Source organism: Propithecus coquereli, unplaced genomic scaffold (genome assembly GCF_000956105.1).
Source record: "Propithecus coquereli isolate 6110/MARCELLA unplaced genomic scaffold, Pcoq_1.0 Scaffold785, whole genome shotgun sequence".
Taxonomy (NCBI): domain Eukaryota; kingdom Metazoa; phylum Chordata; class Mammalia; order Primates; family Indriidae; genus Propithecus; species Propithecus coquereli.
In genome coordinates this window covers 1,107,997-1,120,645 of record NW_012154007.1, presented here as the reverse complement: position 1 = coordinate 1,120,645, position 12,649 = coordinate 1,107,997, and the positions used below count along the sequence as shown (strand labels likewise).

At 45.4% G+C, this 12,649-nt stretch overlaps 1 protein-coding gene across 1 annotated transcript in view; it reads right to left on the bottom strand.

Annotated features, from left to right (window-relative positions):
• The window catches only part of STK32B (serine/threonine kinase 32B), a 401,427-nt gene that overhangs the window by 107,892 nt on the left and 280,886 nt on the right, over positions 1-12,649 (bottom strand). Inside the window, exon 5 of the mRNA XM_012662846.1 lies at positions 6,387-6,560. Coding sequence (XP_012518300.1) covers positions 6,387-6,560 — 174 coding nt within the window. The remainder of the gene's footprint in view (positions 1-6,386; positions 6,561-12,649) is intronic.

Sequence of the window (12,649 nt, the reverse complement as noted above, 5' to 3'; positions counted from 1 at the left end):
AAAAAGAAGAGACAAAAAAAGACTTTTGACAAAAGTTACCAAAAAAAAAAAAAAGGAAAAAAATCCAGGTAAGATTCATAATTCATTTTAATGATAAAGAAAGATTCATAAATATTTGACTCATTAAGCAGACATTTTCCCACAGCTAAATACTCTCAATAAACAACTCTGAGGCAAACTTTTTCCTATACACGGTGGCAAGATTCCTGCATTGGGAAAAAAGATTGTGAATCTGATGAAACGAGGGGGTCCTCGGAACGGAGACTGTTAGTCAACTTACTTGTGACGCAAATTCAGAGTCAGGAGCGAAAGTCAATGCTGCACAGGTCATCGAGATGCACCAGAAGACACCACCCAAGGGGTTTCAGGCGTCTTCAGACCACAGTTTGATGTGGGTACATCCGCTGGTGAGAATTTTCACCAAAGCAGCCAGAAAATGTTGTACCACCCCAGCTTTGATTAGCATGTAGATCACTGCTCTGATCAAAACAGTGAACAAATGGTTACTGTTTATAGCTTCATATTTATGTGACTCTGGATTGGATTTTAGAAGGCCAGAGAGAGGGCAGAATTACCAGAGTCTTGCATCTCATGCGAGGCATGAGTTCTCTTAAAAACAGCTCACATTCTCCAAATTGACAGGTGTGATGCAACAGCACTTGCCTGTTGACCAAGGAGACTCCGAGCAGCCTTCCTTGTTCATCTTCTTTATTTCCTGATGAATGGCAGTTTAAAGCATTACTTTTTGTAGTAAAAGAACGTCATCTACCTAATGGAGTGGCGTGCAAAACTTGGAGAAATTTTTAATATCAAACGTAAGATTTCAAAGGAATTTCCTGCTTGTGATCTGCTACTTTGGGCCCTCCCATGAACTTTTGAGGAGGTGGCTCCTCAGATACAAAGGAATATTTGGGCAGAAAAGTTATAGGAAGTAGTGCAGGATATGGGTATTGACTTATGGAATGTGAATGTGTATCTTCAACTAATTTAAAGTAAGGCCTGCCCTTTCTGCCTTTCTTCATTACTTCTTCACTGATTCAACAAATAGTTTCAAAGCGCTTACTATGCGCCAGGTGCTGTCAGGTGTTGAAGACATGAAGATGAGCAAGGTAGAGAAGGTGCCGCCTTCAGGGAATTTACAGATGAGGTAGGTTTATTCTCTGGCTGCCTAGAAACGAGTCAGCGACTACACCATTACCAGCTGGGATCACATGCCAGGAAGGTGGCAAAGGGCTTTGGAGAGAACGGGGCTGAGGAATGAAGTGGGAACCCGGCTTCGATAAAATGTGGTTAGGGACAGCCTCGAAGAAGTGGAGTCCTTGTCCCTGTTTTGGCTCTATGAATTAACCAGATGTGATTTTGGACAGGACACAGCCTTAGTTTTTCTTTTGCATCTGGGAAGGCTGCAAAATGTAATAGAAAGAGCATTTGACTACAAGTCAGACTCCAATTTAGAGCCCCAGCTCCACTGCTTATAGCTGTGTGACCTTGGGTTAGAGGATTCACCCCCAGAAATGTCGGTTGCCTCCTCCACACCACTGGAACAGGGTCTTCCTCCAGGGGGCTGTGAGCAGTTGATGAGATCCATATGTGCTTATTTGGATGTTAATATATGCATATGGACATTTTGCAAACAGTTTGATGCAACTGGAACAATAAGGGAGCTGTGTGCTCAGTGGCCATCAGCCTAGGATCCTGGGTCCGAATGCCTTGTTTTGCTGCCAGGGTTCCATGACCTTCCAGCTGTGTGTCCTGGGGCACATCACCCAATCTCTCTACAAAACTGGGGATCATTATAACACCTAGATCACTTTATTGCTGTGAGAATTAAGTGAAATACGTGCATGTGTGTATGCATTGTATGTATGTGCATCTATATATAATACATGTACATCTATATACCATATGTAAATATGCACATATGTGTATGGTTTAAAGTAGTGTCAACACATAAGAGTCTAATAAACTTGATTACTTGTTATTATTCATTTAATTTTGTATAACCCATCCCTTTTGGATACCTAGTTTGGTAATCCTGCCCTGGATGAAGAACCCTCTTGGGAAGCACTTCCAGGGCCTTCAGAAAGATCATTTTGTATGACAAACTGGATCATATCACTCCCAAGTTCCAGCCCATCGATACGGGAGAACAAACAGGGCCGGTTAGGAGGCGCTCCCTACCACCCTCGAAACGCAGACTTCACCCACTCAGGCCTCTCCAGTTTAGGTGCTTCTGCCGAGTGCCTTCTGCACGCCTCTTCTCTGGGTGCATTCCCATTTGTTCTGCAAATCACAGACCAACTGTGCCATACCAGCTCCATGCCCCTGCCCAGCCCCCACCTCGGGCTGGGCTGGGTGCTCCTCCTTGGAGCTCCTGCAGGCTGCTTTTTGGCACTCTGTCACAGTCCTCATCCTGGGGTGCAATTGCTTGGTCCCTAGAATGAGTGCCTTTCCACCTGGAAAGCTGCTCAGATGCAGGGCAGAGTCTTATGCATGATTTTCCTCCCAGGGGCTGGTTCACTGCTCGGCCCAGATGGTTGTTGACAGAATGAAGGGCCAATTCAAATGCTGTGAGAAGCAAGTCTTCTAATTGCTTTAAAACAATTTATTTCAGACCCACTATGAAAGTAACCAGGTTATACCCTAAATTACGTTTTATTTTCTAGAGATCTATAACACCATCCTTGAAGGATAGAGATTTGTCGCCACCAAGTACATAGGAAAGATTGAGCAGATCCATCCCAGCTAACTAGACATCCCTTTGCCCTGTCAAGTTGACACATAAAATTAACTGTCACACATTTACTTAGTGGACTTTAAAAAAATTTCCCTGAATTACTGGATAGCTCCTTTTCTCCAGGGTAGACATGCAATCTAAGAGCAGATGACCTCCACAAGAGAAGTATCTTTGAGAGAGTGACTTAAAAACTTTTACTGAAATCTAGTGAAATTGTTCCAGCCAGCCATGCTGTAATCCAACAGTTCAATTTCTGCCTTGTCTATCCTGGCTCAGCTCTGGAAAGTGGCCATCTATCTCACCAATGTCCACATGACTTAGTGTCTAAGGGATTTGGGCAAATGGATCATCTGTTGCACACTAGTGTAGCAAGGACTACAATAATTCATAAACGGCACATGTGTACCCGATGGGTAAAGAAACTCCTTTCTGCACCTCTGGAGAAGCCCAACAAGTCAACAGAGGCAGGCTGTGCCACGGCGCGACCTTCTCTACCAAATGTGGCATGGTGCTCACAGAACCAGGCGTGTGCATTTAAAGGTAGTGAACGGCTGAGTGGACAAACAGTTGGACACACATCGAACCATCCCTTTACTACTGTTCTCCTCCTTCTCCTTTGTCATCATTTTGTGCTTGTTATTCGTATCAAAGTTATAGATGAAACAGTCAATGAACTAAACAGTTCTGCAAGTCATGTTGCAACAATCCCTCTCCTTTTCTTCCCCATGTATCCTTCTCCATCCACTCTTCTCCTTCAGGTTACAATTTTGGCATCTAACTCCTTATCTCTAAATGGTAGACCTCCATGACTCCTTCGCTGTTCAATTCCAGGCTCTCTGCGCCGGCTTCCCGCTATGGAAGACGAGAGTCTAGCAGTCTTTCCTCTCCCAGGCCCCAGGAGACCAACTCCTCCCTCCCATTCCCCCATTTTCCCAATGGAGTACTACTGACCTTTTGATTAAATCCATTTTCAGTGTTTAGGTGGTTATGATGAGGTATTACACAGAGAGACGACCCATGTAGTGAGCCTTACTATGCACAGAGGATGTCCTGTACAACATTTTACTCCCTAGAATTAATAATTGCTTTTCTATTTAGTTTTTTTTTTCTGAACTTCTCATTAATTCAACTTCAGATGCTTTACCAGCTAAATAAATCTTCTCTCAAGGCAGCCAGATCCATCAGGAATTCTATCAGTTCACTCTTCCTGAGGAGGTATCTCCCAGGGTCTTCTGACCCACTGCAATCAGAACTGGGCATGGTCTACACCGGGGGACAAATGACATCCCTTCAGTGTCAGTCTGGCAGATTCCTGTGCTTGTCCCCTTTGCGGGAGCTCCAGCTTCCTGTGTTCCATTTCTTTCTCCTCCTCAATGTATTCCTTCATTTCCCTTTCATCTCATTTTCCTAATACTTGAGAAAAGGTATATGGGAGGTACATTTTTTGAGCCCTGGAACTGGCGGAAATGTACAGTCTCACACTTGATTGATTAGCACGTCAGTACTGCCTTCTAGCACTTGAGAAATTCACAACTATTCTGATTCTTCAGCCTATATGACCTGTCGCTCTTCTCTGAAAGGTCATCAGATCTAAAATTTGTTTTGGTCTGTGTCTATTTCTAGTCATTGCTCTGCACTCTTGGTAGATTTCAATCTAGAAACTTACATATTTCAGGTCTATGAGATTTTATTTAATTATTTCATATTTCTTCCTCTATGTTTTCTCTCTTCTCTTTCTGATGTTGAAATCTCTGGACTGGTCCTCTAATTTTCTTACCTTTTTTCTCATATTTTCCTTTTGTCTTTTTACTCTACTTTGTAAGACAGTATAAAGACCTTGTCCTCCAGCATATTTTTTGAGATTTTTATTTCTGCTTTTATACTTTTAATTTATAGAGCCCCAATGTTTGTTCTCTGAATTTTAAGAAATGCTATTTCTTGTTTTACAGTTACAAAAGTCTTCTTATCCCTCTGAAAATACTGATCATAGTTATTTTGATGTTTTCGGAGTCTCTGTTTATTCCAAACTTCATTTTTTCCATTTGATTGTTTAGATCTTGATGTTTGTGTTCAATTTCCCTGGGTGTTTGATAATCTTATGTTGTTGGTACCCTGACTGGGAGCTAACAATGAGCTATGTTTGTCAACTATGGATGACCCTCTAGCGTGTCCTGGGCAACCTCTGACATCACAATCTCTTTTCTCTTGGTTCAGTTACAACACACCTGAAATCACTTGAGTGTCCTGCCTGGAGCGTGCAAACAACAAGGCACCATTGTCTGATCCCAGTTGGGGTGGGAGGGTGTTATTTCAGCATTTGGTATGTGTATGTTTAGATAATCTTGCCATTTTTGGTGCAATATCCCAACCCAGGCAGGCTTGTTGTCCATCAGCCCAGACATTCTCTCTTTTACCCTTCTTGGGGGAATAACCCTCAGTCTTCTTGGGTGAGGAAGGGGCAGGCCTCTAGCTTTGCAGAGTGGGTAAACGGGTCTGGGGTTCTTAAGAAGTTTTCAACCACTTCACCTTATTTTAGCCTCTATTTTCACCACCCTCCCCCCATTCTGTAGATACCAGGTGCTGCCAACTCCTGAGCCTCTGAGGGATTCTTTAGTATCTATCAGTTCTTAACTTTCCCCAGTGGCCACTTAAGATTCAGTTTCTGGTAACCTAAGCTGGTAATCCCTCTACACCTTCTTTCCGACTCCCCTCAATGTTTTGCTGTAGTCTCTATTCGGTTTTCCCTGTCCTCATACATTTATCGTTTTTCAGACACCCCTTCCTGTCATTTAATGGAGTTTCAGAGGGGAAAAATGTAGACGTGTGTTTGTGTGTGTGTGCACGTGCACACTTAATCTGTCATCTTAGAAGTGCAAGTCCTTGTCTTTTCCAAATCTTCCAAAAATATTTAAGTGAGAAGATCAGCTAGGCACAGTGCAAGGCCGCAGGCGATCAAGTCTGGTGCCCTCACACCAGCGCCTCTGCTGGGGTCAGTAAGAAGACGGTGTCAGTGATGCCAGCACTTTCCAAAGCCTCTTGTTGGGCTCCTACTTCTGCTACACACTCGCTCTGCTCAGTGTGGGATGTGGCGCTGCTGCGCACAGGAGGGGAGAAGAGAGGTCCCTGGGGAGGCAGCAGAGACTCAGCACCTCCACACAAAGCCCAGAGCCAGCATGGAGGCTTCCCAGAAGAAAAAAGTCTTCCACAATGCACAGCACTGATCCCAAAGTATGAAAAGGAAGAGAGTGAAATCCCTCACACTCCAGACTCATTGGTAGAATAATGCCACTGTGACCCTTCTGGCCTGAGATAGGAGGGACAGAATGTTCCAGACTCCCCAAGGCTGGGGCAGAGAAAATAAGGCCAACCACCAGCCCTGTCTCTAAAGGTGGGATACAGGTGTGTGTGTGTGTATGTGTGTAAACAGCAGCAGGCCACCAGCTGGTCCACCTCGATTCAGGCAATGAGGCCGTACGCTGTCTGCAGAGGATGCATAAGAAATGAGAAGGTGTTCTGCTCTGTGTTATCCCATGCACTGCCACCTCTAAACAATGTCAGAGATAAAACACTCTCCCGCTGCCGCGGACTGCTCCTGACACCCTACCCCATGCGCACCACTATCCTAGGCATCCCACCAGCACCCAGTTACCTGTGGATGATGTGGTACCTCTGCAGATACTCCAGGGCCAGCACCAGCTCACAGATGTAGAGCTTCACAGCCCCTTCTGTGAAATGCACGTTCTGCTGCAGGTGGTAGCGCAGGTCCCCCCCAAGGAGCAGGTCCACCACCATGAACATGTCCTCCTCGTCCTGGAAGGAGTACCTACAAGCACAGAGTGACAGCAAAGGTTAGGGACAGACATCCTCAAGACCAATACCCCCATTTTACGGAAGAGCAAACTGAGACTTGGAGAGAGGCACTGATGTTGCCTGAGTCATGGTGATATGAGTGTGGGGCGGGGAGAGGCTTTCAATTCCCAGGCTGCCCCCATACTGTTGGGGTTTCCTGATTCCCTGCATAGCAAAGGCAAGCAGGAGTACCCAGCGTCTCTTCCCAGGCACTGGCAGACAGATGACCTTTAACCAGTACTGGACTCTGACATGTTACTTCAGCCATGTCTAGCAGATGCTTTTATTAGACGTTGTCAAGATTTATAGGAGTTAGTCTCCAGAGATTCAGCCCTCTCCCCCCAAACCCCCTGGTTTCCTTTCTGTGCATGCTGTTCTGCACATAGGGCTTGTTTCTGCAGCCCTTGAATGCAGTAATGTTCTGGGACATCCAAGTCCAGGTCTTAAGGGAACCAATAGTTTATAATTCTTGCCTCTTGGAACTGGGCCAAATTCCAAGCCACATGGAGAGGCTGTGAGAAAGAAAACCAAGGCGCTCTGGTCAACGGTCCCCACTGCGCAACACATGACAGCTAGCACCAATGGCCGGCCACGAGAGTGAGCCTCCTTGGGCGTTTGGATCTTCCGCTGCAGCCCAGGATACCACGTGGAGTAGAAGAATTGCCCAGCTGAGCCCAGTTACCCCATAGAACATGACATGATATTAATAAAATGGTGAGTTTTTTAAGCCACTAAGTTTTAGGATGGTGTTTTGTTTTGTTTCCAAAGCAATATAAAACTGATACAGTATTGATATAGTATTGAATTCATTTCTTAAAAATGCCTTTGGGCTTCCTAAGGACTGAAGAGCCTACGTACAGAATCTCAGAATGTTCGTCAGCTGTAGGATAGCATCACATCATCAAATGTTGTCAAGCTCCTTACAGATTCATGGAATGTAGCAACAAAATCATGTAATCAAAGAGTTTCAGAATGTGATCATGGAAGCTTAGACCTGTGTCTTAGATCCTTGCATATTGGACCTGGATCAGCCAGGCTATTCCCCTCACTTGACAGAACATGAAACTGAGGCCCCAGGGAAGAAGAGACTCGGTGGGTCAGTGTCAGGATGGGGCAAGAACCCAGATCCCGGACTCTCGCTCCCTCCCGTGCCCTGCGACCACACACTGCTGCGATGCTCATGTGATGCACACACGCTGTGTTTCAGCGATCTGGGAGTGCAGCCCCGGGAGGGAGACTCACGCACGGTTTGGTCCCAGGAGAGGTGACAGAATCACATGCTTACAGGATAGGAACCTCCAGCCCCATATGGTAGAGACTGGGACCCAGGGGAGAGGAAATGGCTGGCCAGAAGTAGCAACCCTCCTTGTGTATCTTACCCGCTGCTTATGATTGTTCAGAATTGAGGCAAGGAACAGGGGAGCTTTTTATTGTGCCCCTAGAATCATGAATTTAGTGGACATTCACAGAACACCTCTCTTGTGACAGGCATCGGGCTGTGCGCTGGGAACACGGGGACAAAGAAACTGTCCTCGCCCTGAAGGAGCACACAGGCTCCTAGGAGACTCAAGCCGATAGTCACAGACAGTGCAGGGGCTTTGGGTGCAGCGGGCATAGGGAGGGTGGAAGTCAGGGCTCCAGCAGGTGGGGGTGGGTGGGAAAAACTGGGACAGTCTTTGCGGATGAGGGGTTTCCTGGGTCAGGAACACACAGTGGGGCTGTGACTCAGACGGGGACAGCATGACCCAAGGCTAGCTCAGGGCCCATGTGGGTCCACCTTTGGAAGTCACCATACTGACATGGCTGGGCAAGAGGGATGTAGGATACAGTGCTGGCCCTTCATGGGAAAGAGGGACAGGAACACCCTACAGGATGGAATGCTGGGTCTCCTACTGGGGACATATAGGAAGTGCTGCAAGAGCAGAGGAGATAGGCTAAAGCTGCATTTCCCAGGCACCTCCAGACCAAGGGGCCCTCCTTCCTTTCAAAGTGAAGCCGCCAGGAGTATCCAGGGGTGGCTATAGCCTCATTTGCTGCCCAGACTTTCCCAATATTTCCAGGTAAGGGGTTAAAGGGAATCATTTGCAGAAATTTCAGTGAACAAGTTTTGTTTGCCCAGAAAACTTTATTTTTTTAAATTCTATTCTATTATGTCAAGAATTTTGTAACATACAGAAAAGTATACTCTAATTTCTATTCTGTTCCATTGATCTCTTTGCCTGTCATTAAGCGAACATCATTCATTCACTCAACAAACACTTACTGAGTGCCTCCAGGTGCTGTGCTTGGCCCACAGGCAGGAGCAACCGTGGAGACCAGGCCCTTCCTTTCACGGGCCCTAGATTCTCATGGAGGACAAAAGCTGTGGAGAAATGAAGCCACGAGGAGGAGACTGGCTGGGGGTGTGGGGCGAATTTAGGAAGGTGCCGGGGGAGCCCCTCTGAGCAGAGGCCACTTGAGCTGAGCCAGTCGCAGGAAGACGGGGCTGGAGGAGGCAGTGTGGAGGGAACATCCTTTGCAAGTGCAAGGCTCTGAGACAGGAAGAAGCTGGGAGAGGCTGACGGTGTGGCCGGAGCAGAGCTGGTGAGACCACCAAGGCTTGAGCTGGGGCCCTCGCAGCCCAGGGAGGAGACTGGATTCTGTTTCCAGGAGGATGGAAAGTCAGCTGAGAGTTAGGCTGGGGCCTAACTCTGCTTCCTGTGACCTGGCTGCTTCCTCCTTATGAAGATCTCTCTGGATACAGCGTAGAGAATAGGTCTGAGAAGGACTCTGGGCACAAAGCCAGTGGGATTCCCTGGAGGGCTGGATGGGGACTGTGGTGCCACGGACATCCCTCTGGCACTGGGAGTCCTGGGCTCTGTGGGAGCCTCAGGGCCAGCACTTCCCGTTCCCTATCTCCAGTGCCTTAGCCGTGGCCCACCCAAGGGTGTGACCCGGGCCAGCTTTGTCCCCGCTTGTCTCAGAGCTTGCTCAGCTGGAAGCAGGTGGGCGGGGTCTTGCTCGGTGGCCCAGGGACCTCCGGAGAGCACCAGCTCCACCTCAGACCCAGTTCGGGGAAAGTATAACCTCAGTCCGGCATTCGATCTCTGCCACAGCCGTGCACTGCAGGAACAGCGACACATCGGCAGAAAGGTTAAAAGGTAAAGCTTCCTAGTGCCTCCCAAGCTGGAGGTACTGACCTTTTTCAAATGCAATTTTTTCCAGTTGGCCCATCTGGTTAGCATGTCTGGGCCCATGCAAGAACCAGACTGAAAAATTCTCCTTTGACTTTCGTTGGAACTATATTGAATTTACAGATTAATTTAAAGAGAACTAACATTTTTATGATGTTGGACATTTCCAACCATGAACATGGAATATCTATTTATTCTAATCTTCTTTTATGATTATCAATAAAGTTTTACAATTCTCTGCTTCACAGCCTGGTATCTATGTATTTTTATTCCAAGACTTTGAAAGTAGTTTTTATTGCTATTGTAAATACGATCTTTTTCAAGAAAGCTCACTAGCGGGTCCTCACGAGGTTGAAAGAGCACTCTGAAATTGCATATATTTATCTTGTATGTAGAAACTTGGCTGGTCTCGTAGTTACCAGTTCTAACGCTTTTCCCACTGATGCTCCGGGGTTTGCTTATTACATGAAAATTTCTGTATCTTCTACAAAAAAACTGCTATCTTTTAAATATTCCAATCCTTATCCTCTTATTTCTTCATCTTGTTTTACTTCACTGTCTGGGGCCTCCAGTGAAAGGCTGACCAGGAAGGGTGATGGTAGCATTTCTACCTTGTCCTGAACTTAAGCATTTCCCCATTAAGTAAATTGTTTGCTGCATTTGAAGTTGATCATTTATCCTGTTAAGAAAGTTGCTTTCTGTATTGCTAAGAACTTTTATCATGAGCAGGTGTAGAGACTTTTTTTCTTTAATGTTAAACTGTTTTTGCGTTTCTAGACTAAACCCTACTTGTTGATAAACACACACATGCACACACACACACAGACACATATATTTTACTGGACTCAAGTTGCCAATATTTTGTTTTGGGTTTTTGCATCTAATGTTCTGAGTAACACTAACCCTGACAGTCCTGCCATGGTCCTAACCCAGGTTGGCATCATGGTGGTACTGGCCTGGTTGGAGGAAGTGTTTAGCTGTTCCTCTCTGGTCTGTACGTGGGAAGGGTGTACAGGGGCGTCACCTGTAGAAAGTCTGGTCTCACAGGCCCTCCATCCCTTACTTGTGATTCATGTGGGATTCTCCTTCCTCACTTGATGTGCTCCTGTTGGTGCTATCAGATGGTTCATGTGCTTCATCCGCAACAAAAAGATGAGCAAATAAATAACTCAGGCTGACCAGGAAGTACAGGCATACCTCATTTTATTGCACCTCACAGGTGTGTTTTTTTGCAAATTGAAGGTTTATGGTAACACTGCATCAAGCAAGTCTCCCAGTGCCATTTTTTCCAACAGCCTGTGCTCACTTTGGTTCTCCGTGTCACATTTTGGTATTTCTCCCAATATTTCAAACTTTTTTGTTGTTATTAGATCTGTTGTGGTGGTCTGTGATCACTAATATTTGATGTTGTTATACATAGTAATTGTTGAGACACCACGAACCACACCCATATAAGACGGCAAACTTAACTGATACATGTTGTGCGCTTTCTGACTGCTCCACGGATCGGTCATTCCCCCAACTCTCTCACTCTTCTGGGACCTCCCTATTCCCTGATAACCCTACAATGGCCTCTAAGTGTTCAGGTAAAAGAAAGAGTCATACATTTCTCACTGTAAATCAAAAGCTAGAAATGATCAAGCTTAGTGAGGAAGACATGTTGAAACCTGAGACAGGCTGAAAGTTAGTCTTCTTCACCAAACAGCCAAGTTTCCAATGCAAAGGAAAAGTTCTTAAAGGAAATTGAAAGTGCTACTCCAGTGAACAAACCAATGAAAAGAAAGCAAAGCAGCCTTATTGTCGATATGGAGAAAGTTTCATGGTCTGGATAGAAGATCAAATCAGCCACAACGTTCACTTAAGCCAAAGCCTAATCCAGAGCAAGGCCCTGACTCTCTTCAATTCTGTGAAGGCTGAGAGAGCTGAGGAAGCTGCAGAAGAGAAGTTGGAAGCGAGTAGAGGTTGGTTTATGAGGTTGAAGAAAAGAACCTTCCCTATAACATAAAAGTGCAAGGTGAAGCAGCAAGTGCCGATGGAGAAGCTGCAGCTTCTGGAAGATCTAGCTAAGATCACTGATGAAGGTGGTTTCACTAAACAACAGATTTTCAGTTTAGATGAAACAAACTTCTATTGAAAGAAGATGCCATCTAGGCCTTTCATAGCTAAAGAGGAGAAGTCAGTGCCTGGCTTCTAAGTTTCAAAAGACAGGCTGACTCTCTTGTTAGGGACTAATGCAGCTAGTGACTTTAAGTTGAAGCCAGTGTTCATTTATCATTATGAAAATATTAGGGCTCTTAAGAATTATGCTGAAGCTACTCTGCCTGTGCTCTATAAATGGAACATCAAAGCTTGAATTATAAAACATCTGTTTATAGCATGCTTTGCTGAATATTTTAAGCCCACTGTTGATACCTACTTTTCAGAAAGAAGGATCTCTTTGAAAAGATTACTGCTTACTGACAATACATCTGGTCATTCAAGAGCTCTGATGGAGATGTGCAATATCGATTTTAACACAATGCCCATGAATCAAGGAGTAGAATCAACTTCCAGGTCTTACTTTTTAAGAAATAAATTTTGTAAGGCTATAGCTTTCATAGTCTATGATTCCTATGATGGATCTTGGACAAATAAATTGAAAATCCGGAAGGGAATTTGCCATTCTAGATGCCATTAAGAACATTCCTGATTCATGGGAGGAGGTCACAATACCAACATGAACAGGAGTTTGGAAGAAGTTGATTCCAACACTCATGGGTGACTTTGAGGGGTTCAAGACTTCAGTGGAGGAAGTCACTGCAGGTGTGGTGGAAACAGCAAGAGAACTAGAATTAGAAGTGGAGCCTGAAGATGGGACTGAGTTGCTGCAATCTCATGATCAAACTTGAAT